General features: G+C 37.0%; 4 protein-coding genes across 4 annotated transcripts in view; 2 read left to right on the top strand and 2 right to left on the bottom strand.

The window, feature by feature from the left end:
* Window positions 1-9,222: 9,222 nt before the first annotated feature.
* Window positions 9,223-12,064, bottom strand: LOC113088976 (zinc-binding protein A33-like). The gene is made up of 6 exons (XM_026255872.1): window positions 11,341-12,064; window positions 11,165-11,260; window positions 10,853-11,083; window positions 10,333-10,355; window positions 10,129-10,244; window positions 9,223-9,985 (listed from the first exon to the last, which is right to left on the bottom strand). Exons 1-6 carry the CDS (start codon window positions 11,734-11,736, stop codon window positions 9,468-9,470), a joined length of 1,380 nt encoding a protein of 459 aa, XP_026111657.1. The 5' UTR covers window positions 11,737-12,064; the 3' UTR covers window positions 9,223-9,467.
* Window positions 12,065-14,315: 2,251 nt separating this feature from the next.
* On the top strand, window positions 14,316-16,938 carry LOC113088977 (zinc-binding protein A33-like). Its single transcript, XM_026255873.1, has 6 exons — window positions 14,316-14,894; window positions 14,975-15,070; window positions 15,192-15,422; window positions 15,559-15,581; window positions 15,669-15,784; window positions 16,034-16,938. The coding sequence occupies exons 1-6, from the start codon at window positions 14,499-14,501 to the stop codon at window positions 16,555-16,557; spliced, it is 1,386 nt and encodes a 461-aa protein (XP_026111658.1). The 5' UTR covers window positions 14,316-14,498; the 3' UTR covers window positions 16,558-16,938.
* A 1,986-nt stretch (window positions 16,939-18,924) lies between these two features.
* On the top strand, window positions 18,925-23,954 carry LOC113088972 (E3 ubiquitin-protein ligase TRIM39-like). Its single transcript, XM_026255866.1, has 6 exons — window positions 18,925-19,753; window positions 19,834-19,929; window positions 20,909-21,139; window positions 22,062-22,084; window positions 22,164-22,279; window positions 22,569-23,954. Exons 1-6 carry the CDS (start codon window positions 19,358-19,360, stop codon window positions 23,102-23,104), a joined length of 1,398 nt encoding a protein of 465 aa, XP_026111651.1. The 5' UTR covers window positions 18,925-19,357; the 3' UTR covers window positions 23,105-23,954.
* A 128-nt stretch (window positions 23,955-24,082) lies between these two features.
* LOC113088973 (tubby-related protein 3-like) overlaps window positions 24,083-27,248 on the bottom strand; it is a gene marked incomplete at its 5' end in the record, with an annotated part of 6,907 nt that continues 3,741 nt past the window's right edge. Inside the window, 3 exons of the mRNA XM_026255867.1 lie at window positions 24,083-25,651; window positions 26,822-26,993; window positions 27,091-27,189. Of these exons, the coding sequence (XP_026111652.1) occupies window positions 25,518-25,651; window positions 26,822-26,993; window positions 27,091-27,189 (405 nt within the window). The remainder of the gene's footprint in view (window positions 25,652-26,821; window positions 26,994-27,090; window positions 27,190-27,248) is intronic.

The raw sequence follows: 27,248 nt of genomic DNA, 5'->3' as shown, positions 1-27,248 counted from the left end.
CCAGAGAGCACGAGGTCGCGTCACACGAGTCTCTGATCTGAATACGGCCTTCTGTTATTTGCAAGCAAGCCGTTCTTCCGCAGCCTTTGAGTGCGTCTGATGAAACCAAACGAAATCTCCACGTTCTCTCTGCACACATTCACATGCATCGACACAAACTCAGTGATGAAGAACGACTGTTTCACGTCAGCATCCGTCCGTCCGGCTTCACTCACACTGTGCAAAGTCATGCTTTATCTGTATTTGTGCTGCTTTCTTATGCTTATCAAAAACTTTTATGGGTCAATGCAAAACAAAAGGATGAAAAGAAAAATAGCCTACTGTAATTACTGCTTTTGACAGCATAAATTGTTTTAAATTAATTTCCCCTTGCATACTCACTAAAAAAAATCTATTTTATTCACTTATGTCTGTGCAAAAGAAAAGGATTAAAAAAAACTATTTTTATTTAACGACTCTAAAGAACAAGCAAACAAAAAAAGAATATATATATATATATATATATATATATATATATATATATATATATATATATATATATATATATATATATATATATTTATTTTATTTTTTTATTTATTTTTTTGTTAATAGATCCAAACAGAAGCTTATTTTTATATAAATTTACTTTGCACTAATTTATAACTAAATAAAATCTTTAATGTTACATTTATTTTATTGTACACCAAGTAGCAAAAAAGTAACAAAAACAATAAAATTAGTTAAACAAGGAATTTAATGTGTTTTATATATTTTTAATTTTTTTAAATATTTAAATAAACAATTTTATTTATATAAATAAAATGTAATAATTATATAAAAAAAATATATAATAAAATATATATTTTTCATTATTAACGTAATTGTTAAGATCAGTATAGACTGATTGTTAAAAACATCTAGAACATTACTCAGATCTCAAATCAAGTCCGAACAATTTGTAATAAAATAATATATACATCAATAATATAAAATATAAAAAAACATTCATTTACAAACTGAAAATATATTTTGTAAAAAATATATTTTATATAACATTTTTAATGTATTTTTATATTATTGAATTTTTACATATTTAAAAATTTAAAGTCTTATTTACAATGCCGCACAGTTTACCCACAATGCAACACACACAGCACCAACTTCCCTTGAGAATAACACCGTGCCTCTTGAGAGTAAGTGATCTTAACCCAGAGACCTCGACCAAATCACTGTAATGAACAGCCTCAAGTGTCTTCATAAAAGACACTGATGCTTAATAAATATTAATTAATATTAATCTGAATAAAGTAGTATAATCCATTAGTCTAACCGTGTAACTGTGTGCGTGACATCTTCAGACACATCTAATCAAATCAGAAATGAGTCTGAACTCTCTCTCTCTCTCTACACCAATGCATGTCTTTCCGTCTCTCGCATGTATTCACGAGTCCATGTTTGTCTTTTTGAGCTCCGAATCTCATTAATGTAGTACACGATGGCTTCAGAGCTCACAAACCGCAGGAACACGAGCTAATAGTTTTGCATAATTCAGTACAATGGTTGTAATGATAAATAAATTGCTGCATTTTCCCGCTGTCTGACGTAATTTGCTTTTCTTTGTAAACGTGTATGCGCCGAGGTGCTCATGATCCGCCGTGTGCTTCAGAAACAAAGTCAGAGGAAATCAAGTTGAACTCCAAGCTAACACACACACACACACACACTGCTTTGCTTTCTCTTGTTGTTAAAAGTAAGTTGGATAATGACAGGACGGGTGAAAACTTCACAAAGATTTATGCCAAAATCCTCAAAACTTTGAATCTTCTCTCAGCCAAAAAACAATCCGCAGGCCGTCGAGCGCATCCATGTGATGCCAGATTCTGAATAATTAGCACTTTTGGAAAGAAACGTGTGTGTGTGTGTGTGTGTGTGTGTGTGGTGATTGAAAAACCCCTCGAAGCGGTTCAAATATTAAAACCACGAGGCGGTTGTTGCTTTGCATATTTCACTGCATGTGCTCAGAAATCTGCTGTTTTGCACTGATCCGGAAAAAACCAAGTCAAACTGAGAGTTTAAAACGCTGAACACACACACACACACACACACAGATCTATTAAAGGACGTCTCATAAACAGCATCAGTGACATGCACACAATCGCTTCGACTCATCAGAACAAGCAGAACTCAGTTAGTAATGCAAGTGTGCCTGAGGTTATATGTTTTCAGCTCGTGCACCTGCGTGAATTATTCATTAAAAACTTGTTTTGAGGTGCAACTTCGGTTCTAGGTGAACGGACTTCTGCCGATGTGATTTCTGTGTGTTGCTCCATGTAAACAGTGTTTTACTGATAGTTGCGTTATGTTCCTTTGTGGTTTCTTGTAAAGTCCATAATCCATGATATTGCTTCCTCCAGTGAAAAAGCAGATAACTCTCATGATTCGGCTCATTTGTACTGTATCAAAACATTTGATAATAAACAGTTTGTGCTTGTTTTTTGGCACAACTCCATGGGAAGGTTATGTGACATCCACATCCTAATAATAACCATGAACAAGGAAGAAGAAAAAAACATGCAACCTAATAAAACGTACAGTATATGAATACTGTGCTGCTGAAACCGTACAATGATTCAGTGCACACAGAGGAGATCCTAATATCCCATTACTGAGAGCATGAAGTGTTATTAAACAGAGCTGGATTACACAGCTGTAATCTCTAATCTAACCTCAGCGCTGCCCACATAATCCTCCGGATTACAGACAATAAAAACTTCAATCTCTTTAAACACTGCTTTAAACTTTGAGCACCTTCTCCGAGCTACTGCTTATGAATCGCATGCATTATTAATCAGAATATATTAGCTCTTATAAATTTAAATACTTAGATGCACACGGATTGTGCATTAATTTCCATGGAAACCCCGAGCCTGACATTGGAACTCAATAACGTGATCTTTCCTCCCAAATGAGTTATTTAACGAGGAGGAGGGGGATTTCATTTAATCCGCTTAGATATTAGCAAAGTCAACAGAAAGTTGCTCTTTTATTGCATTAAGAATAATATTTCTGGAGAATGTTCTAGTCCCTCTAACATCAGAGGTTTATCTCAACACAAATGCATGCAAAACGCTAAAGATGCATGCAACGATTATTTATTATTTTTTCAAATGCATTGATTTCTTGTCAATAAATGAATCATTTGATAAATGCAATTAATTGCAACAACATTTTTGCATCACATATATCTACATCTTATTTTTTAGTATGCATGCAAGAGCCTTTATTTATCAAGTTCACCTTCATCAGTTCAAGCTGCATGCCGACCTGTACAATCAAGAGTCAATAATAACTCAATAAAGCACCTTATAGCCACAGACCAATCAGCAACAGGAGTCAAGCGATCAACCCGCCCACTTCCTGTCTGCTAGCCGCACATACATCACTGCTGATCACAATCAAACGGCGATCAATGAGTGCTTACTGGACAAGGTTCCCCTTCCTCTTTCTCTCTTATATTAGGAAGGGGATCGCAGGGATGATCTGCTTCCTGTCAAATCTATTAAGACGAATAAAGACACATCAGTCATGACTGCCAGAGGAGGATATCAACTAACACTTCTTACTCGGTTTCTAATCTGCTGAATAATAAAACCACGTTGCATCATGTGGGAAAGTGGATTATAAACACTCATCATTCTGCAATCACTGCGTCTTCTAAACCACAACATGTTTGCTGAAAATAATCGGTGTCATTTGATATTCCCCTTCCCAGTGTGAACAGATATTGAAAAATACAAATACAAACAGCTGCAGGTGTGATGAAAGCTTGAGAAATACTTCACACCAAAATCAGAAATGAAAAGAATTTAAAGGATATACATATATTCAATTCTCACTCCAGTAATTAAAAAAAAAGAATAAATATTTGTAGATATTTTAAAATATAGTAGTTGATATTTATATATTTAAATAAAATATAAATTATATTAAATAGAATTATTCTAATGTATTTAAATTATATATACAAGTTAAATCTACTAGTAATTTATTATTATATTCATTTATTTTCATATATGCACACACACACACACACACATAAATTTTATATATATTTTTACATGTTTATAAATATATATATTCTTATTTTTATATTTTATATAAATATATTTAAAACAAAATATTTGTCTTAAATATATGCATGCGTTTGTTTTTATATATACTACAGTAAACACACATATATTATGTATAACAAAAACTTTTATTTTGGATACGATTAATCGCGATTAACAGCACTAATTATATATAAATAGTAAAGTACATTTGTTGTAATTTTTGGTGAATTTATTAAAATTTTGTGACTGCCCTAATAAAAATAATATGATTTTGCAGGAGGGAGCGTGCTTCATTTATAATATAAATAATAGGCTTCGTTTTCTTTCTGCAAATCCTAACTTCTATAAAAATTACTTTTAAGAGTGAAACATGACCCAGCATTTCTTTAAGAGACTCGACCAATATTTTAAACGAGAGGAGTAAATAGGTTTGGGCGTTTTTAAATTGCTGGGTTTGAGATGAGAGATGGATTTGATCTACAGAGGGAATGAGTCTGGTCTACCGAGAGAAATATGAGACATTTGTGTAACTTTAATAAAGTTCCTATGGCCTGTCGCTCCGTGCTGCATGCTGTAATTGCCAGATGAGGCGTTCCTGCTTTGCATCGCAGCAGATCGTGTCTGTATCTGCCCACGCAGGGAAACGGCGGCCGTCTGGTTACCTGAGCAACGAATTTCCTCCGTCCCTCCATTCATCACCCGGCACTGCAGTGTGATCCTCAAACACACACAGTTTACCCAGCCATCCTCACACCGCACAAAGACACGTTCAGGGACTCTCTGTTCTCATGTGCAGACTGACACTGCTCGAACAGAAGATGCATCTAAATGCAAGCAATTTGACTCAAAGTGGTAATTTCCCGTTTTAAAATCATACTTAATATCTATGAAATAAGTCTCTTTTTCTCACTAAGGCTGCGTTTATTTGATTAACAATAGATAAAAAAATAAAAAAAGAGTCATATCTACAGGGGCATCTATGGAGCCTTCTCCCTTGTTCCTGTAAGCAATTTGCTTCAGAAAAACCTAAGAAGAATCAAGTTATTTTGCCGTGTGGTTTGGTGACACCAGTGGCACAGAAATTGCTTAGAGCAGCTGTAAGAATAATTGCATGTGTACGTGTTTGTGCTGAAATTCATCACTCTGTACCTGATTGTGTGCTTGTGTCCCAGCTCTACAGTCTACACTGCAGTGAGCATGAGCCTCTGAAACCCAATCTCCATGTGCTCCCAGAGATCCGGTTCTTTCTCCATTTCGCCAGCACAGAACATGCCTTTCTCTAAATTGTCCTGGAAAAAAAAAAAAAAGTGAGACATTTTGACAATCTGAATTGATGTCACACCTTTAAAAAGCACGATTCTGCAGCCATCTCATGCTTTTGGTCCTCAATCCCTATAACATCCACCAGGGGATAGCTATATTGCTCAAGTTGCATGTTTGACATGTTCCTGGTCTTGTTTTGAGCACTTCATCAATGCATGTTATTCCCCATTCAGCTGCTGATGCATTTCATTGCTTTCTAGGAGAAACAAGTGATGCATTAAAGGAGTAGTTCATGCAAAAACTGAAATTTGCTGAAAAAGGAATCCCCCTCAGGTCATTCAAGACGTACCCCAGACAGCAAGCAGTTTTGGCCCAGATCCGGCCCACATTTGGCCCGCATGGATTTCACACAGGCCAGATGTGAGCCGGATCTGGGCCAGAACTATGTTGCTTTCTGGGACTGTAGATGAGTTTGTTTCTTCATCAGATTTGGAGAAATGTAGCATTCATCACTTGTTCGCCGACGGATGCTCTGCAGTGAATGGATGCCGTCAGAATTAGAGTCCAAACAGCTGATAAAAACATCACAATAATCCACACCAGTCCAGTCAGAAATTAATGTCTTGAGAAGCCATTATCTGCGTGTTTGTAAGAAACTAATTCATCACCAAGTTTTATTTTCAAAACATTGCTTCTGGCTGAAATTCAACTTTATACTCTTTACTTTGTCCAATGCAAAACTCCCTGAAGCTGTGTGAAGTCCCCTCCTGCTTCAGACGATCTACCATCATCACTTTACCTAAGAAACAATAAATCGCAGGAATTCATGTCTACAGAGCTATTGCTTTAACATCCGTGGACATGAAGTCTTTTGAGAGACTGGTGTTGGCCAACTAGAAGGAAGGACATCACTGGACCCTTGCAGTTTGCTTACAGAACAAACAGGTCTGTGGATGATGCAGTCAACATGGGATTGCACTATATCCTCCAACATCTGGACAAACCAGGGACTTATGCAAGAATCTTGTTTGTGGACTTCAGCTCTGCTTTCAACACCATCATCCCGGACACCCTTCAGAATAAATTCACACAGCTCCATCTGTCAGTGGATCACCAGCTTCCTGACAGACATCCAACACCCGCACCATCAGCACCGGAGATCCCCAGGGCTATGTCCTCTCCCCGCTGCTCTTCTCTCTTCACTGCACCAAATCTGTACATAAATCAATCTACTGTTCAAGATTCATACATATTATTTATTGCTAAGTCTTGCTACATTATTTATTTATTTTTTGTTCTCATGTCAGATGTGTATGTGTGTATGTACCAGGAGCACCTCAAAAAAACACAACAAATTCCTCGTGTGTTTGCGCACACCTGTCGAATTAATGCTTCCTTCAGTGAAAAAAATCTCCTGTTGTCCCTCACATTAAAATCTGCCCACATTTTTGTTTAGAGCTGTTTTGGCTTGTAAACAGTACTTGATCAGTGCAGATTTCTCTCCTGATTCAGAAGAGATATCGGCTTTTTCACTGGAGAAAGTAGATCATATGTATAGAGAACTTGATTTGAAAACGTCTTGATTTGTTTCTTAAGGCTTCACAAGATTTTAATTGATGGACTATAGTGCTGTGGATTACTTGTGATGTTTTTGATCAGCTCTCATTGTGACGGCACCCATTCACTGCAGAGGATCCATTGATGAGCAAGTGATGGAACGCTGAATTTCTCCAAAACTGATGAAGAAACAAACTCATCTACATCTCGGATGGCCCGAGGGGGAGTGCATTTTCATTCACGGGAGAACTATTCCTTTAAAGAGATCTCATCTGAGGTTTTCTGTTCCTGTGAGACATGACCAGAATTAGATATGAATGTGTGCCTGTTTTGAAGTAGTGCATTACCCACAACAACCTGGACAGATGCACCTGTATATCAAGAGCCCTTTCAAGAAAACTTTGCGTCTTTGCCCTTGGCATTGATGGTCTGTTTGTCTATATATCCCCCTGTTCGCCACAGAGATGAGACATGGGCTGAAAAGGTGACTGGCACTTTGTAAGCAGCTCTGGTCCATCTGGTGAAATTGTGCATTTAATCCAATTTCTGTGATGGTCTGAATTCATGTGTGAAAGCTGAAATGAGATGCACCCATTACGCATACACAGAGGCTCGCCACTACAAACGTGGAGGGCATGCAAAGACATGGTATAATTCATTTATGAGATAGATTATTCATATACTGTCAAAGATTACATTTGAGATAAAACACTTTGTTTAGCTTTCCAAAGGCCACAGAATATTACTTAGGCAGACAGCAAGCGCTCTGTCACCAAAATGATATATTGTTATATCAGAGGATTAGGTCATTATAAAAATAATGCATTTATATGGCAATCATATGCCACACTTTGTGCAATAAAACATTAAAGAATCTTTATGCAACTCGGTTTGGAATCAGTAATGGAACGTTTAATAATGACAGAACATTCTCAAAAATAAAGGTTCTTTAAGATCCATGGAATCTTTCCATTTCACAAAAAGTTCTTCATTCTTCATTCAACTTTTTTTGTGGAAACCAAAAATGGTTCTTCAATGGCTTTGCTGCAAATCCCCTCTTTTTAACTTTTATTTTGAAGAGTGAAGATCATCTGGGACAAACTGTTCCTCTAACAGATCAAGGTGAAAATCCTCTATTTATGGAAAATGACAATTCCACATGTTCCATAGAGCCAAAAGCATTTTAGCTTTGACTGAAAGCTCTTGAAGTTCACACAGAGGTTTGCCAATAATTCTAATGTAAGGACTGTTTGAGAGAGAGAAGAGTGTGGAAGAGAGGAGGACAACTGACATTGACAACATTGGTGAACAAACAAATTGTGTCAGCGTTGTAGATGATTTGATGCAGCGTTGCGTCCCACATGGATGGAGCTCTGCAGACAGTGCAGGAGAGCCCTGGGAGATGAGAGCACATAAAAACACCTGGGTCCCTCAAATATCACAGCTCCCGCCTCCGATCGGTCTCTCTGGCTGTCAGATACTCTTGCTTGTGTGATATATCTCTCTACGTCTCTCGTTTTTGTTTGTTTTTTCTGTTTAAAAAAGAAAAAGTTGACATTCTAAAGAAAACGATCGTTACTCGCCCTCCTCCTTCCATGCTGTGGTTCTATTATGGAATAAAAAGAGAATTTTCACTTGGTTATTGAACAGATTCTCCCAAGATGTAAACAATGATTACAAATCACCATAAAGTACATTAAACGTGTTCTTTGAAAGAATATGAAGGAGAGTACATGTAATTTTTTTTTGAGTGAACTAACCTTTATGCCACGCCATCAACTGATCTTCGTTGAGCTCTTAGACACCATATGCTTGGTTTCCTTTAAAGAGACTAACATGAGAAATGTTTTGAAATGCCCTGCAATGTCCTGAGGTCGAATCACATGGATGCATACTGCCATCTAGTGAAGACTTTAGACACCTTACCTTTTTTTCGCCTCTCTGTGATCATTGCAGTCCCTGCTGACTTAAAAAGACAGTTCTGAAAACTTTCATTTGCTTATGTATATTTACAATCAATGGAAATTAAATGATTTTCCACCTTCTGTGCATAAATTAAATGGCAGTTTATTGGATAAAAAAGTATATGTGACCATGCAACTATACATAACTTTATAACAGTCAATCCTGCTCCTGTGGACTTTTTGTGTGTTTCTTTATTCTGACACACTCTGCTCGCCATTAACCCGAATCAATTGGCTTGGTAAACACTGGTGACATCACAACTTCAATCACATCACACCGCTGCTCCAAATGAGTCTTTATTGATTTTTATCATATTTTACATATTTACAGTGATAATTAGATTTAAATCTGGCTTATTATTAATACATCGCCCTTTATACTGAACACATTGCTTGATTAACATTTATATTTGTTGATTTAGACTCTTTTATCCGATCAAGGTACACATTTCATCAGCTCTTGCTTTCCCTGAGAATTAAATCCATTGAGAACCCATTATTAAATAATCACAATGAGGTCATCACATCTGATAAATTACCCCCGACATTACTGTCAATAGCAACACATTCAAATAGGAAAAAAATCATGTTAGAAGTGTCCTTTATATGCCGGAAAAAGATACAGTGACTTAAAAAAATCTCCACTACAGAAATATGGGAACACCTTCTCTGGAAATCCACCGGTGTAGGTGCATAAAACCCTGTTTCTGAAGGGTTCACTGAATCTCAGCTCTCCTTTGTCAAAGTCCAGCTGCAGTCGGATGATACTTGGCCACTCATCAATACATCCGACAGGTTTATAACCTTTTTTGTATTCACCATCAATAAAACGTAAACACCAAAAACGACTCCTTGGATCCATTTTGTAAAGTCTTTTGCGGTTCACTGTTTCCCCAACCACTCCCAACATCCAGTGGTCGCTTTCTCTCACGTCTACGTCCCAGCAGTGCACACCTGAGCTGAAGCCCTGCGACGCCAGCACTCCCACACACAGCCTCTCTGGGTTATCAAAGTTGTGCATTTGCATTTCGACATAGCGAAAACTGGTGTAATCTTCTGACACCTGTAGTTTACTGGAGGCTGTGTCTGGATCCAGAGTCACAGGAGCTGAAACACAGATGACTGTAAACTACACAGCCTTTCATCAGAATATTTATTTAGAATTATGTATATGGAGCATGAAATTCTCCCTTTTGTGTTCCATGGGGAAAACCTAAGGAATCGAAGTCTTAGCAGATATTTTTACTTACGGTGTTCAACAAGATTCTGCATCCTGGCCCAGGTGGTGAAAATGATTGTCTGAATGGGATAGTGTTGGTACTTCTGTAGTCTAAGGGTCGTATTTGGTGCTGACGGGGATTGGAGTCTGTGTACATAACCAGTAATACATTTGGCATCCACAAAGTTAAATGGGTTAACAACTGTAGAAACCAACTTACTGGGGAAAAACTCACCTTTTTATTGTATCACTGTAATTCTGAGTGAGAAATACAGCAATTAGTGCTTAGTCATGTGGTCGTAAACAGTGATTATCAGACATGTTTGCTTGAGGTTACAGCTCTCTGATTGATTTTTGTTAGGGATGCACGATATTGGATTTTGGCCGATAATCGATATGCCGATATTTTCAAAATAATTTTGGCCGATGCAGATACCGATATCGATATATATACAAATTTTTCGCCTGATATATTTAAACTTTCATTTTACTGAAGAGAAATCCATGTATCTCTTCTGTACTGATTCTACCATAAATGTATTATTTTACAAATGTAGACAGACATTCACATCTGAAAAACAGGTCAATTATTTCACTTGGAGAATATCGGTTTGGCTCATCGGCAGAAATATTCATATCGGCCGTTACCGATGATGGTCATTTTAAGCTTTTATCGGCCGATACCGATGTTGTGCCGATATTATCGTGCATCCCTAATTTTTGTTCATGGCGTTCATTGAGTATTTGATCTGTACCTGGACAAATGTGATGTTTTTTTCTTCCATGTCCTGCCAGACGGCTGCCATCCTCTCAGACAGATCTGATATCTGTTTGGACAGCTCCTTCATTCTAGCCTTGAGTTTCTCATCTTGAGGTTGCATTTCTTTCTGGAATGATCTGATGTGTTTCTCCTCCTCGTCTCGAAGAAACTGATGGAGCTTCTCAAATTCCTTCTTTATTTGGTTTTCTGTCATACTGATGTGTTCCTAAAAGAGATTAAGAAGGTTTAAGCATTTTTATGTTAACATAATCTTTACTACTTTAAAAACACTATCCACATACAGTACCTTACTGAGCTCAGCCTGTTTCACACAGCTCTCACGGGCTTTCTTGAGTTTATCAAGGGTCTCTTGAAGTTTGTTCATTTGTGTCTTGAGATCTCTCTAGAATCACATCATAAACTCTTAATATTGAGCTCAAAGAAGACAGAAGTCATTCAGATCAGATTCCAAACTCTTCATACCTTTAAATTCCCAGCGGCCTCGTCGACAGGAGAACACTTGTGATTTTCATGCTTCTTTGACGTGTAACAGACCAAACAGATGGGCTGCTGGTCCTTAAAGCAGAAGAGTTTGAGCTCCTCTTTATGTTCTGGACAAACGTCTCCTGAAACAGCGGAGGGTTTCCTCTTCTTGAAGGTCTCACAGAGTGCTCTGAACGCCAGGCTCTTGGTGGGTTCGTCGTGAGAGCATTCCTTCCGACAGACTGGACACCGCGCCACGTCCTGAGTCGTCCAGAAACGCTGGAGACATTTCTCACACAAACTGTGGCTACATTTCAGCGTGACCGGATCGGTGAAGACCTCACAACAGATGATGCATGTGAAATCCTCCTCAAAACAGGACAAAGCTTCAGCCATGATGCTTTCCAATCCTTGACCAGTAAAAGTTCTGACAGCAATTGTACAGAACCAGTTTTTCTATGTCTTGATGCATCGTACTTTGCTCTCCTGTTAGAGATACTGTGAAACCTGCTTTATCTTTCCCCACACCCAAACCTTTCTTTTCAGTGTTTTATTGTTAATTCCAGGATATTGCATCATCGCCAATAAAAACCAGGACATTATCACATGGGACGGCTGCACCTGCACAGCATAAAGTCAAAGTGGGCCATACATTATACATTAAAGAATTAGCAACGGCTAGTTAGTCTGTAGCTAACATGTTTACCTGATTTGCTTGACTATATTCTTCTAAGGCAATTTTTTGTTATAAAGTAATGTGTAGTCCCATAATAACATCTAATTTTATACAATACATTTATATATACATTTAAATTATTTAGCAGACGTTTTTATCTGAAGCAACTTACAAATGAGAGGAATAGAATCAATCAAAACAACAAAAAGCACAACAATAGATAAGTGTTGTGACAAGTTCTGGGTAATCTAACGCAGAACACATAATAAATAAAAAGAATAAAAAGTAGATAGACAAGAGATTAAATAGAAAAAGTTAATGTTAGAGGATCAAAATATGTGTAATGATGTAAGAGTATGGTAGGAGAAATCATGTGCCTGTATTTAGGTCTGTAGGTCCCAGAGATGTCGTGTATATGAAGAAAAGGAGGGGTCCTAAAACTGATCCTTGAGGAACCCCCTGACCAGTTGCAGTTCTTTTTGATACTTTCTCACTCCAGGCAACCCTGAAAGACCTACCTGTGAGATAAAGACTTAAACTAGTGAAGTGGAGTTCCTGTGATGCCCAGTGATAAGAGGGTGACAGAAGAATCTGATGAACAGTGTCAAAAGCGGCTTCAGAACCCAAAAGTAGTGATGGGCATGTTCGAAAACACTGCTTCACGAAGTTTCAAAATATTTGTAAATCTTTTGTTTCGAAATCAGTGTTTTGGAGTGTGTGAATCAAACCGGCAAGGCCCATGATTTCAGCAAAGGAAACTTCGTTAAGTCACACTGTTTCAAGACGTTTAGAAACTCTGATGGTTCACCACTAGAGGGTATTGGTCCCGTGAACCACTTCTGGTTGCCCATTTAATCATGTGACAATACTTCCCACAAAATAAAAGAATAAAAAAAATTAAAGAATTTAGATGTTGTGAATTAAACAAAAGATACAGTAACTTCCCTTTAAAACCGATGGCTATATATGTAAAACAAAAACAAAAAAAACTTTCAACCTACAAATCACATAATACCTTAAAAACAACAAAATGAGCTTATGACAGAATTAATTCCACCTCCTTCTCCTGACTCAAAGATAACACTACTCTTGTAGTATTTCTAAAAAAAAAACTTTCCATTTTTAATATTACATTTTAAAATAACTGGATTCGTCTGAAGGAAGAAAAACATATACACCTAGGAGGCACATCCTAAAACACAAGCACAAGCTAATTTTCATTTTTGGGTGTACTAACCCTTTAATTGTTTTGACTATGAATGAGAAGAGACACATCTGTAACTATCTACAAGTGAAGGGTTTTAAGGCTAGTATATAGTCAGCAGATTTTACGTAAAAAAAAATATCTTCAGGATGATGCAAGACCCCACTTTAAAAAAATATTTTGCTTATTATACATCTACTTGCCACATATGTAAATAATTGAACACAAAATATGAATTACATCAATTTCGAAAGCGATTGATGAATCAGAAATGAGCATTGACAAAAGCCAAGTAAAATTCTGAATGAATGATGCAAAGTAGTTCTGCTCTAAGCAGAGCTCAAAGAGAGCAGATCTTCATAAGGAAGTGGTTTTCGTCTTGAAGTAGCCCAGATGCACTGAAGAGGAAACAGGGTAGCTGAATTCTCCAGAACACGATACCGTGAAATACCTCTCATGTATACAAATCACGTGAATTACCGCTAGAGAAGTCAGTCAACCACAAGTGTTTTTTAATGTGTGGGGCACGAAAACATGTCTAGGGCTTGTGTAGAGTTCGTAAAATAAATAAATAATAACTATTGTTAACTCAGTTGAATAAGTGCATAATAACGAAAACTAAACTTTAAATTACTTTTACTACAAACCTGACAAACCTTCCAGTGATCATTTCATACAACTCGGCTCTTTTCTCCTACTCTGCAGTCACAGCAGCCCCTGCTGGCTTTAAAGAAATGAAAACTATCATCATTTACGCATCCTCAAGATGCTTGCTTACATGGACAGTAAAAACAAAAACAAAAATAAAGGTGCACTACACTTTTAAACATAAATGTAATCAGTGCAAGAGTTGTGACTAGACATCATTACTTGTGCATTCTGAGATTATGAACAAACATACAGTCTACCAAATTATGTAAACAAGTAAATTACAAACTAACTAGTAATTCCTTATCCCCAATTGGAAAATGTGTGCTCTTTATTTAAGATTTGTGTGCTATGTGCACTATGTGATCATTTCCTGCCTGTTATTCACTTAAATGTGACATCCTGGAGGGAGGAGCTGATACAGCTTCTCGTGAAATGAAACCTAAATGAAAGAAAAAAAAGTGTTGGGTGTAGTGGGGAAAGGTAAAGCAGGGTTTGCAGGACATCTCCAATAAGAAAGTGGAGTAAATATATTGGGTTTTAAAAGTAAAGCAGCTGTTGCTATTGCTATTACTACGATTTCTGTTGGAGATTTTATCAGTGGAGTGTTTCTACTTGAGAACTGACATCATGGCTGAAGCTTTGTCCTGTTTTGAGGAGGATTTCACATGCATCATCTGTTGTGAGGTCTTCACCGATCCGGTCACTCTGAAATGTAGCCACAGTTTGTGTGAGAAATGTCTCCAGCGTTTCTGGACGACTCAGGACGTGCCGCGGTGTCCAGTCTGTCGGAAGGAATGCTCTCACGACGAACCCACCAAGAGCCTGGCGTTCAGAGCACTCTGTGAGACCTTCAAGAAGAGGAAACCCTCCGCTGTTTCAGGAGACGTTTGTCCAGAACATAAAGAGGAACTCAAACTCTTCTGCTTTAAGGACCAGCAGCCCATCTGTTTGGTCTGTTACACGTCAAAGAAGCATGAAAAGCACAAGTGTTCTCCTGTCGACGAGGCCGCTGGGAATTTAAAGGTATGAAGAGTTTGGAATCTGATCTGAATGACTTCTGGCTTCTTTGAGCTCAATATTAAGAGTTTATGATATGATTCTAGAGAGATCTCAAGACACAAATGAACAAACTTCAGGAGACCCTTGATAAACTCAAGAAAGCCCGTGAGAGCTGTGTGAAACAGGCGGAGCTCAGTAAGGTACTGTATGTGGTTATGGTTTGTTAAGAACTTATGAAGTTCATAATTGCGAATTAATGATTTGAACACACCATTAGTGTTGTAATCAGTTCTGTTAACAGAAAGGGTTAAACCATTTCAGGAACACACTAGTATGGACGAAGTCCAGATCAAGAAGGAATTTGAGAAGCTCCATCAGTTTCTTAAAGACGAGGAGGAGAAACACATCAGATCCTTGCGTAAAGAAAAGGAAATTCAAGATGGGAAACTCAAGGCTAGAATGAAGGAGCTGTCCAAACGGATATCAGATATGTCTGAGAATATGGCAGCCGTCTGGAAGGACATGGAAGAAAAAAACATCACATTTCTCCAGGTACAGAGCAAATACACAATGATACACACACAAAAGTCAATCAGAGAGCTGTAATCTGAAACAAACGTGCCTGACGATAAACGTTCATGATGTTTTCTCAATCATATTACTAATTGCTTTTATATTTCTCATTCAGAATTACAGCGATACATTAAAAAAGTGAGTCTTTCGCTCTTAGCATTTGGTTACAGCTACAATCCGATTTTACCCAGTGAACACTAAATATCTTCCTGTTTATCTACACAGACTCAAACGGCCATCAGTACCACACACAACCCCTGAACAAGAAGGATATCAGCACCATCATTTTCAGACAATGATCTTCACCACCTGGGCCAGAATGCAGAACCTTGTGGAAAAGTGTAAGTAGATTGTGTACATAATTTGCTTACACAAATGTTTTTGCTGTGGATATCCCCCCATGGAAATTACACTCTGTGCAACTCTTTTTCATACAGTTCATGAGCGAGAAAGTACAATAAATTACAACTTTCATTGAGTGGAACAGGAAAAAGAAACAGCATAGATGTTTGGAAAGACATGATGAAAAAGTAACGAAAGTAAGGTTGACTGATGAAAGGCTGTGTAGTTTACAGTCATCTGTGTTTCAGCTCCTGTGACTCTGGATCCAGACACAGCCTCCAGTAAACTACAGGTGTCAGAAGATCGCACCAGTGTTGAGTACAAAAAAAAGAAAATACACGTGTCTGATAACCCAGAGAGGCTGTATGTGGGAGTGCTGGCGTCGCAGGGCTTCAGCTCAGGTGTGCACTGCTGGGACGTCGAGGTAAGAAACAACAACAACTGGACTCTGGGAGTAGTGGGGGAGATGGTGGACCGCAAAAGACTTTACAAAATGGACCCGAAGAGTCGTTTTTGGTGTTTTCGTTATGTGGATTATGAATACAAGAAAGGAAATAAAACTATCAGCCATATTAATAGCAATGAGAGGCCAAATGTTATCCGACTGCAGCTGGACTTTGAAAAAGGAGAGCTGAGATTCATCGACCCTTTCAGAAACAGGGTTTTGTGCACCTACACCGGTGGATTTCCAGAGAAGGTGTTCCCATATTTCTGTAGTGGAGATGTGGACAAGCCACTTAATGTTTATGTGGCAAAAAAACGAAACTTATAAATAACTTTTTTTTTTTTTTGTTACAAATGTGGAGGGGTGGAAGGCACTCATGTACTTAAAAAAAACTGTTTGTGACTTGTCAGAGTCAAATTTTAGCATTACAGATGTTACATCAAAGTAAATGTATCCATGTCTAAGAAATATTCATGAAGCATGTAGGTGATTTATCAACATATAATACCATGCAAATCATTTAGCTCAATATTAGCCTGATTTTTTTCAAAATAGCAGCTGTGGGGCAAAGTGAGCCAAATGATGTGGGGTAAAGTGAGCCAGCATTTTACCTTACCACATCATAAAGCACTGATGTAGAGTTAAATCATTAAAGTATTAACTGGTATTATAATGTGATGTTACACAACTGATTTACTTTATCAAATATATATATATATATATATATATATATATATATATATATATATGCGTATTATTTGTAGTTTTATTTAATAGAGAAAGTGTACATGTGCACCAAATCCTTCTCTGATAAGAACCAGAAGGTGCTTTTCACAAAATTATATTCATATAAATATGCACTTAACAGTTACTACTTAAAGAGTCGCTGTCCGTTTGTCAAGTGCTGAAATGTCACTTTAATGACTCTTCATTGTAGTACACGAGCGTTGACTTAATTTTGGATATAATAAATATAATACAATACAATATTATATTATATTATAGTGTATAATATTATACTTTACATAATAATATATAATATATTATATACTTTATATATTTATATATTATGTTAGGTAAAAAACGTTAGCCTGAATGCACTGTAAGTCGCTTTGGATAAAAGGGTCTGCTAAATGCATACATTTATTTAAATTAATTAATTTAAATCCAGTATAGAGAGATATAGAGACATTATTTCTGGGTCCAAAACATAGCTGGTTTTCGTGGACTTAAGCAAGTAATTGACATATTTTCCCCAGTCTTTGAAGCATTTCCAGCATTCCTTCTTTTATTCTTTTTTTTTTCAGTCATTTAATTTAAATGTGTATATCTATTTTTTCTGCCTTTTTTAACTATGTCATATCATAAATAAATAGAGAAAACTAGTCATAAAGTGTACAATATAGCACAATCAAATGATTTTGCGCTTGAATCAAGTTAAAGGTGTAATCTGCTGATTGTCCTGCAGGTGAACGCATAAGTCTGTCTTCTTACGATGCACTTAGGGCTTTACTTCAGAGCACTCGTAGATCTATCGCTTATAAAAGTGCTAATTAAGTTACGATGCTTTTGGGAAACTCAGCCCAGACCAACAGATAAAAAGCTACCATGCCAAGAAGTTCCTTTGAATAAAATGTTTATTCCTTCATTCTACTTCAGTTTTTTTTTACTTCACTCAACAAACTCTCTGTTTAGACTGTTTTTGGGACGATTACAACTTTGGTGTTTAATATATTGTATCAGAAATGCATGTAATTAAAGATTGAAATTCAAACATAATTTGGTTGTTTTTGTGTTGTTTAAGTTAGTTTTAGGAAGAGAAATGACCGTTTGAAAAAGGAAATTTGATTGTACAACAACAACGAACGTTAGAGGTCTGTAAATATAACTGAATCTTTAGTAACGGACCTTTGGCTAACTATGCTAGCAACACCGTTTACAATTAAGTTAGCGTGGGATGAAGATTGCTCCAGAAAACTTAGACATATTTAAATGCCCATTTTATATCACCATCTTCTTATATTACATATATATCATAACTTATATAGTTCATAAGACTATGATATAAATAATCATCAGGTTCAAGTTACTCACCTCAAAAAGCGCGCCAAACTCCTGTCACGTGCCGCGCCGCTTCTGCGCATGCGCATCCGTTACTGATTATTAATACAAATTATTAATTGACATTTATCTTATTGAATGATTAATACACTCCACTGGTTTTATTGTGTTTATGAAAGTTGTGATTATATAGACATGAAAATTAAGAAAAGTTTGTCAATACAAGATAGGTCTCACGTAGTTTCAAGTCCACATGATCAAGATCCACAGTAATGCATTTTTTATTTTCATATTTATGACTTTTAATAACTGTATTTTTACCAACAGTGTCATCATAAAATACAGTTTGTGCAAACAGGCTATTGGTTTAAAATGAAAACAAAAATGTTTTGCTATTTTAATGTGTGTGTGTGTCGCTCAAAACACACCAACAAACAAATCACAATAGTGCATCTGGAAACAGAGACCTACTGCCATCTAGTGACTTTTTTATACAACTCAGATCTTTTCTCCTACTCTGTGGTCACTGTGGCTCCTGCCGACATTAAAATTATAGTTCAGAAATAAAAACTCTATCATCATTTACACATCCTCAGGACATTTGTCTAATGCTAACATACATATGGACAGTAAAACAATCACTAAATATTGGTGCACTACACATATGTAATCAGTGCAGAAATTGTCACTGCATTCTGAAATTATAGGTGTACATTCTACCAAATTAAGCATGCAATTCACTTACAAACTAACTAATAGTGGCTAATCCCTAAATATAAAAAGTGTGCTCTAATTTAAGTACTGTGAGACTTCATGCTGAGCAGATGCAGTGAACATTTCCCAGTTGTTATTCATTGTAATATGACACCCTTGAGGAAGAAGTTGATAGATCTGCTAAGTAAACGAAAGTAAAAGGAATAAAAGGGTTGGGTGTGGAAAGGTAAAGCAGGTTTCACAGCACCTCCAGTAAGAAAGTAAATGTACTGAGTTTAACAAGTAAAGCAGATATTTTTATTACTACAATTTTTAAGTTGACACTTCTATTGGCTGAAAGCTGACTTGAGTCATGGCAGACGCTCTGTCTTTCCTGGAAGAGGACTTGACATGCATCATCTGTTGTGATGTCTTCACCGATCCGGTCACTCTGAAGTGTAGCCACAGTTTGTGTGAGAAATGTCTCCAGCGTTTCTGGACGACTCAGGACGTGCCGCGGTGTCCAGTCTGTCGGAAGGAATGCTCTCACGACGAACCCACCAAGAGCCTGGCGTTCAGAGCACTCTGTGAGACCTTCAAGAAGAGGAAACCCTCCGCTGTTTCAGGAGACGTTTGTCCAGAACATAAAGAGGAACTCAAACTCTTCTGCTTTAAGGACCAGCAGCCCATCTGTTTGGTCTGTTACACGTCAAAGAAGCATGAAAAGCACAAGTGTTCTCCTGTCGACGAGGCCGCTGGGAATTTAAAGGTATGAAGAGTTTGGAATCTGATCTGAATGACTTCTGGCTTCTTTAAACTCAAAATGAAGAGTTTATGATGTGATTCTAGGAGGATCTCAAGACTCAAATGGACAGACTTCAGGAGGCACTCGCAGACCTCAAGAAAGCCCGTGAGAGCTGTGTGAAACAGGCTGAGCTCCTAGAGGTAAGACGTTATGGCATTTTCATTTATTTCAAAGTGTTTTTATTGTTTTAAATGTACATAACACAAACCGACATACATTCTCTTATGTCATACAAGACATCCCCATCCACAAACCTCATACTTTGTACATTATCTCACATATCTCCTTTCGTCGCAGATTGGCATCCAAGGTTCACACAAATATTGAGAATGCACATAGAGCACCCAAAAACAAAACAAAACAAAAAAAAAAAGAGAGGGGAAAAGAGGAGATTACAACATCCCTTTTTTTTTTATCTAAAGAATTAGCATCAAATGCAGTTTCGTAATAATCCAAGAAAGGTTGCCATACATTCTGAAACCTTTCTGCTGAGTTTTGGACTATAGTTCTTACCTTTTCAAGCCGGAGGAAGGACATAGTTTCGCACACACAACGTGAGTGTTTTTGGGGGTGAGGAAGATTTCCAATTTGTAAGAATTAGTCGACGAGCTAACAGTGTAGAAAATGCTATTAACTGAGATTGGCCTCTTGATACCCCAAATTTACAGAGTACCACCCCAAATATTGCAATCACAGGATCTGGATCCATATTCTTTTTACAGATGTAGGTGAATGTATTAAATATCTCAGACCAGAATGTGCCTATGCTTGGGCATGACCAAAACATGTGAGGCAGAGAGGCAGGGGCTTGGTGACAGCGCGTAGACACCAAAGCTTGTATGTGACCAAAATGTTTCCGAAATTGGGACACTTTATGAACCAGGCCACCCCTCGTGATATCCCGTATATTGTTGTTATACAACGTCTGAATCCAAGAAACAAAGACTGGGCCAAAGCCGAATTTGCTCAGAGTTTTGAAAAGGTGTCCATACTCAATTCGAGACGTTATGGCATTTTCAAGTCCTCGAAGTTCATATTTACGAATTCGGAACATGACTTGAATGCACTATTAGTGTTGTAATCAGTTCTGTTAAAAGAAAAGGTTAAACTCTTTTTCAGGAACACGCTAGAATGGATGAAAACCAGATCAAGAAGGAATTTGAGAAGCTCCATCAGTTTCTTCGAGACGAGGAGGAGAAACACATCAGATCCTTGCATAAAGAAATTCAACTTCTAGATGAGAATCTCAAGGCCAGAACGGAGGAGTTGTCCGCACAGATATCAGATATGTGTGAGAATATGGCAGGCGTCTGGCAGGACATGGAAGAAGAAAACATCACATTTCTCCAGGTACAGATCAAATACTCAATGACACACCAGGTACCAAAGTCTATCAGCAGGGCCTTAGATTAACACTTGCCAAGCACCAAATGCTAGTAAAAATGAGCATTGGCGAGTCCATGTAACAGTGTCTGTCGCCAGTTGGCGGGTACAACTTTTACAAATTATAACAGTGCAATGAAGTGAAAAAAAACAGCCAGTTTTTAAAGAGATTCTCTGTTTCTGACATAATAATAGATAGTAATAGATATGCAATGGCACCATCATTATTTTTTTACCACGCCGTGGTGCCGTCTTAGTAATTCACAAAATGCATGTTTTATGCACAGTATAAACATATAAACATGATATGTAAAGTATTTTGAGATAAAAATTCACATACACACTCTGGGGACATCAAATGCTTGTTTTACATCTTGTGAAAAGGGGCATAATAGGTCCCCTTTAAAGAGAAACCTGCCGAAGTCTGTCATTAATGTAAATCAAAGAGCAAAAGAGAAGTCCTTGGACTGTTCTAGTCACTGATTAACTTTTATAGCCTGAATACAGATTAATCTGCATGGTTTATGCATATATAGTTTATGTAAAGACTGTTTTAAAATCACTTAAATTAAAATTGTTATATATTTCAGAGCCTATTAAATATTTAAAACATTTTTCAATTATACTGTAATGTAAACATTATACTGTAAAAGCATTGTAAATATGTTAAGTCATTGTAGTAGTAATAACTGCTTGTATTTGCAAAAAAAAAAAAAAAAAGGAAGAAGTTTCATGGCTGGTAAAAATATTTTTGGCGTGTAAATTTGATCAAAGTTAGTTTTAGGCCCTGTCTATCAGAGAGCTGTATCTGGTGCAACTATGTCTGATAATCAATGTTCATGATGTTTGCATAACCACAAGTCCCATTTGCTTTTTATTTCTCATTCAGAATTACAATGATACAGTAAAAAGGTGAGTTTTTTCCCAATTAGCATTTGGTTACAGCAGCAACCCCATTGTGAACACCAAATATCTTACGGTTTATCTACAGACTCCAACACCCATCAGTACCACACACAACCCCTGAACTACAGGAGTATCAACACTATCCCGTTCAGACTGTGATCTTCACCACCTGGGCCAGGATGCAGAACCTTGTGGAACAGCGTAAGTGCTTAACTATAATCATCCGATCAGATATTGACTGATGATTGATTGGTTGGTTGGTGTTTTAACCATACGCCATGCCAGCTTTCTTGCCTATTTTCATTACAAGTTACAAGTAGATTTTTTATTTTTTTTAATTGCAGTGAATGTCATTTGATGTTAAGAACTTCTGGAATATTCTATTTAGCATCATGTTTAAATTATGAACTGATCCCAGCAATTATTAACATTAAGATGTTAAGATTGCCTGTTGGGAAGGCTGTGTAGTTTACAGTCATCTGTGTTTCAGCTCCTGTGACTCTGGATCCAGACACAGCCTCCAGTAAACTGCTGGTGTCAGAGGATCGCACCAGTGTTGAGTATTTAGAAATTAAAATGATTATGTGTGATAACCCAGAGAGGCTGTATGTGGGAGTGCTGGCGTCGCAGGGCTTCAGCTCAGGTGTGCACTGCTGGGACGTCGAGGTAAGAGACAATGACCACTGGACTCTGGGAGTGGTTGGGGAAACAGTGAACCGCAAAAGACTTTACAAAATGGACCCGAAGAGTCATTTTTGGTGTTTTCGTTACGTGAATGGTACATACAAGAAAGGAAGTAAACCTCTCAGTGATATTGATAGCAATGAATGCCCAGATGTCATCCGACTGCAGCTGGACTTTGATGAAGGAGAGCTGAGATTCATCGACGCTTTCAGAAACAGGGTTTTGTGCACCTACACCGGTGGATTTCCAGAGAAGGTGTTCCCATATTTCTGCAGTGGAGATGTGGACAAGCCACTTACTGTTTTCCCGGCAAATAGACAAAAAACTGTAAATACCAACTAATGTTTTTTTGTTTATGCGCGTGCCAAGATAATAATCAAAAGGAATTATGTTTTAATGCAGTGTGACTTGAATGTGAACATTATTCTCGGGGTCACTGTATGTGAATTTATATGGCTATGCGTTTTTTGTTGCGGCCGCCATCTTTAGGACCTTGCATAGCCTCACGTCAGTGATTGGAAACTGAATTAACACTCAACCAACAACAGAAAACAATGGAATTAAAAAAATAAAATAGATACTTTAGGATTAGATTTTAAACTATATTCTAATCTGACTTCTTTTTAATATGACCTCGAATTTAGATTGTCATAGAAATTGGTTGCTTGACCATTCTAGTTATTATTATTCTGATATTTGATTATTCTATTTATTCTATTCTTTCGTTTGGGTGCTCAAAGGGCTTTAAGTTATTTAGGTTGGTCGAACAACATCCAGTTGACCTAAACAGAAATTCCCTATAAGCCCTTACAATCTAAATACACAGTATGAAGTGTGTGGACAGGACACTACTGTATTGAAGCACATGTTGTTTGAAAGACTCTTTATTTATGTTCATTCACTCATTTAATTCTAGCACATTAAGTGGCTGTGTCAAGTATGTTTGAAATGTAAAGTGTGTATGTATCATCCTAATTAAAGAGAGAGTTTACTTAAAAATTAAAATCATTTATTTCCTTTATGTCGTATACATGTGTCAAACCTGTTGGTTTTGATTAGCTACCAGCATTCTTCAAAGCATCTTCCTCTAAGTTCTGCAGAAAAACGAAACTCAGGAGAAAATAAAGTTTTTTTGTACTAGGGTGTAAACAAGTTTTGTTCTGCTGTAGAGTTGGGCATTATAATATCATGGGGAGTCTATGGGATTAGCTTCCTTTAGCAGCCTGCCTCTAGCGGCCAGTCGATGCATTACAGTTTTAGTCACTTCCATTGCAGCTCGATTTAACTAGAAAAGTGTCACATGATCAGGATACAAAGTAATGCATTCGATTTTCCATATTTCTGACTTTTAATTACAGCATTTCTACCAACAGTGTCATCATAAAATACAGTTTGTGCAAACAGGTTATTGGTTTAAAATGAAAACAAAATTGTTTTGCTTTTTTAATATATATATATACACATATATATAAAATGTCAGTATACTCTTGGTTGACAGACACGCAACATAGGATGAATATTAACACACATCAATCATATCAACAGGAAACCAAATGTGCTCGAGCTTCCCTTTTTCTCCATCCAGCGCTTCTCCGCGTTCAGTAACATGCAGTGTGTTTCCTCAGGGACTTATGGTGAGCAAAGACTAGTGAAAAGACAAATAACGGACCACGTTTAAAAACAAGTGATAAAAATGTCATATTTCAACATGCAGAATGCAAAAAATACATAGTCGTCCAAATAAAAAATGTAAAACTCATGAAGATACATCTAGGACACATATCACCTTATTAATAAAAAAGAAAAAAAAAAGAAAACACACTGTACCTGAAGAAAAAAAAAAAAGCATATTTTTAAACATGAACATTTTCACTACCATAATGGATATGTATAATTTATTGTAATTCCCAATTGCTCTTTTACATGATTTGTTATTTATTTGTATTTTTTTAATGCAAAATATATATCGTTTTTTAATTTCAGCGGTGAAGTCTATGGAAGCTTGTTTTCACGAGATTAAAAATAAGTCATTGTGACCATTTCAGTTGTGAGAAATTAAAATCTGATTTATGATATATACACAGAATTGTGAGATATAAAATCAGAAGTGTGTAAAATAATCAGAATTGCGATATAAATGCAGAATTGTGCGATATAAACTCAGAATTGCGATATAAATGCAGAATAGTGAGATATAAACAATGTGAGATATAAGGGCAGAATTGCTAGCTATAAGTACAAAATTGCATGATATAAACTCAGAATTGTGAGACATTAATGTTGATTTATGAGATATAATCTCACAACTGTGAGAAAAACAGTAACAGTTAAGTTTTTTTTTTTTATCCCATGGCAGAAACAAGCTTCAATAAAGTTCTGACCCCAAAATGTTCTTAATACTCTTCAAATCCCTCAGACATCATAAAAAGCTTAAATAAAATCTCTCCATTTCAGTCTCTTTTCTATGGGTCCATTAAAGCATTAATCCTGCGTATCTTCTTTTTCTGCAGAAAACAAACTTGCAGGATCATCTTGTCAGTTATTCTAGGTAGTAGAAGGTTAAATGATTCGATGTGTTTCATTTATAAAACAATTAATTTGGTCCTTTTGTTTGTAATTATTGTGATACAGCACAAGTCCTCTTCCTGAGGACGACTGCGCTTTAGTGTCCTGAGTGTGTGTGTGTGTGTGTGTGTGTGTGTGTGTGTGTGTGTGTGTGTGTGTGTGTGTGTGTGTGTGTGTGTGTGTGTCATGGTCACTCGCAGGCCAGTTTGCTGTCGAAGCTGGACAGGCCGATAGCAAAGGCCTGCAGGGCACACATGGGGTAGTTAAAGTCCAGAGTGAAGATGTCCTCCGCCACACGACCAAACTGCATCACGATGTAGTCAGCTGAAAACACAACAACACACAATCACAAACATTTCTTCTTTAGAAAAATGGATATGAAGAAAATCATCCCTTACTCTCTCTCTCTCTCTGTAGAAAATCTGTTTCTTTTTATAAAATATAAAGAAAATTCTAAAAATTACTAAAACACCTTTAAAATTACCAATCAACTAAAATAAAAAAATATGAATTCAATATTTCTCATTTGCATTTAGCTTAACGTGATGTAATATAATAACTAAAACTAGATAAAAATTAATATATATTTTTTAATTACATAAAACATAATACAAATGATTAAAACAACATTAAATTTACAAATACAGATGGACAATATAAAATAAAAAAGGCAACATTTCTCAAATTTTCTTTTAGCTTTGTCTTGATGTACAACAACTACAACTAAAAATAAAAAAAATTAAAACTGTATATATATTTAGAAATAAAAAATTACTAATTGTCATAAAATTCACAAAATTACTAATACTTAAAAAAATAAATGTATATATGTATATAAAATAAAAAAGAATTCAAAATATTATCTACATGTGATGTACTAGATTAAATATAACTATGACTGAAACAAAAAGTAACAAAAAATTTATCTATATTCTTTTAAAAATGAATGCATCTTCACCTAAAATTTAAATGAAAACGTGTGTGTGTGTGTGTGTGTGAGAGAGAGAGTGTGTGTGTGTGTGTGTGTGTGTGTGAGAGAGAGAGTGTGTGTGTGTGTGTGTGTGTGTGTGAGAGAGAGAGTGTGTGTGTGTGTGTGTGTGTGTGAGAGAGAGAGTGTGTGTGAGAGAGAGAGTGTGTGTGTGAGAGAGTGTGTGTGTGTGTGTGTGTGTGTGTGTGAGAGAGAGAGTGTGTGTGTGTGTGTGTGTGGTAGAGAGAGAGAGTGTGTGTGTGTGTGTGTGTGTGTATAATGACATGGGTGAAGCTGTGAAGCAGTGAAGCTGTGTTACTTTAAAAACAGTAGTTTTTACCACCTCGCTGCTGATGAATATAACGTAGCGATATAATATCTGGCTTGAAACTACCTGTGCATTAAACGGTTTTACTGCAATCCTGCCAGCCAATCAGCATCCAGTATCCAGGCAGACCATGGAAGAACTCTCTCTCTGTCTATATCTATATATATATCTATATATAAACATGAGTGAGGTGACTTACGGTCGTTATCGTGCACGATCTGGAAGTTCTTGACGGAGGCCTGCGTGACCCTGCCGTGGAAGTTGAGCACGTAAGACTGTGTGTCGTCGTTCCACACCGGCGCTTTATTGTGCAGCTCGATCAGATTCTCCAGCGAGTGATTCTGCCATTTACTCAGCAGAGACTCCTGCTCCTGAAGCACACACACACACACACACACACACACACACACATCAGCTGCTGCGCTCATGGTGATGATTTGATTGACAGCTGCGAGCGGAGACACTCACACACGCCGGACGAACCGGAACACGCTCGAAGTTCATGTTCATCCCAGGAATGATGACGGTCATCTTCCGCGGCCCTTTGAAGCCCAGAACATTGGTCTCCTGAAAACACACACACACACACACACACACACACACACACAATATAAGACGCTGGTAAA

The sequence above is a fragment of the Carassius auratus genome, unplaced genomic scaffold, assembly GCF_003368295.1.
Source record: "Carassius auratus strain Wakin unplaced genomic scaffold, ASM336829v1 scaf_tig00047737, whole genome shotgun sequence".
NCBI lineage: Eukaryota > Metazoa > Chordata > Actinopteri > Cypriniformes > Cyprinidae > Carassius > Carassius auratus.
This window is presented reverse-complemented; position numbering and strand designations above follow the sequence as displayed.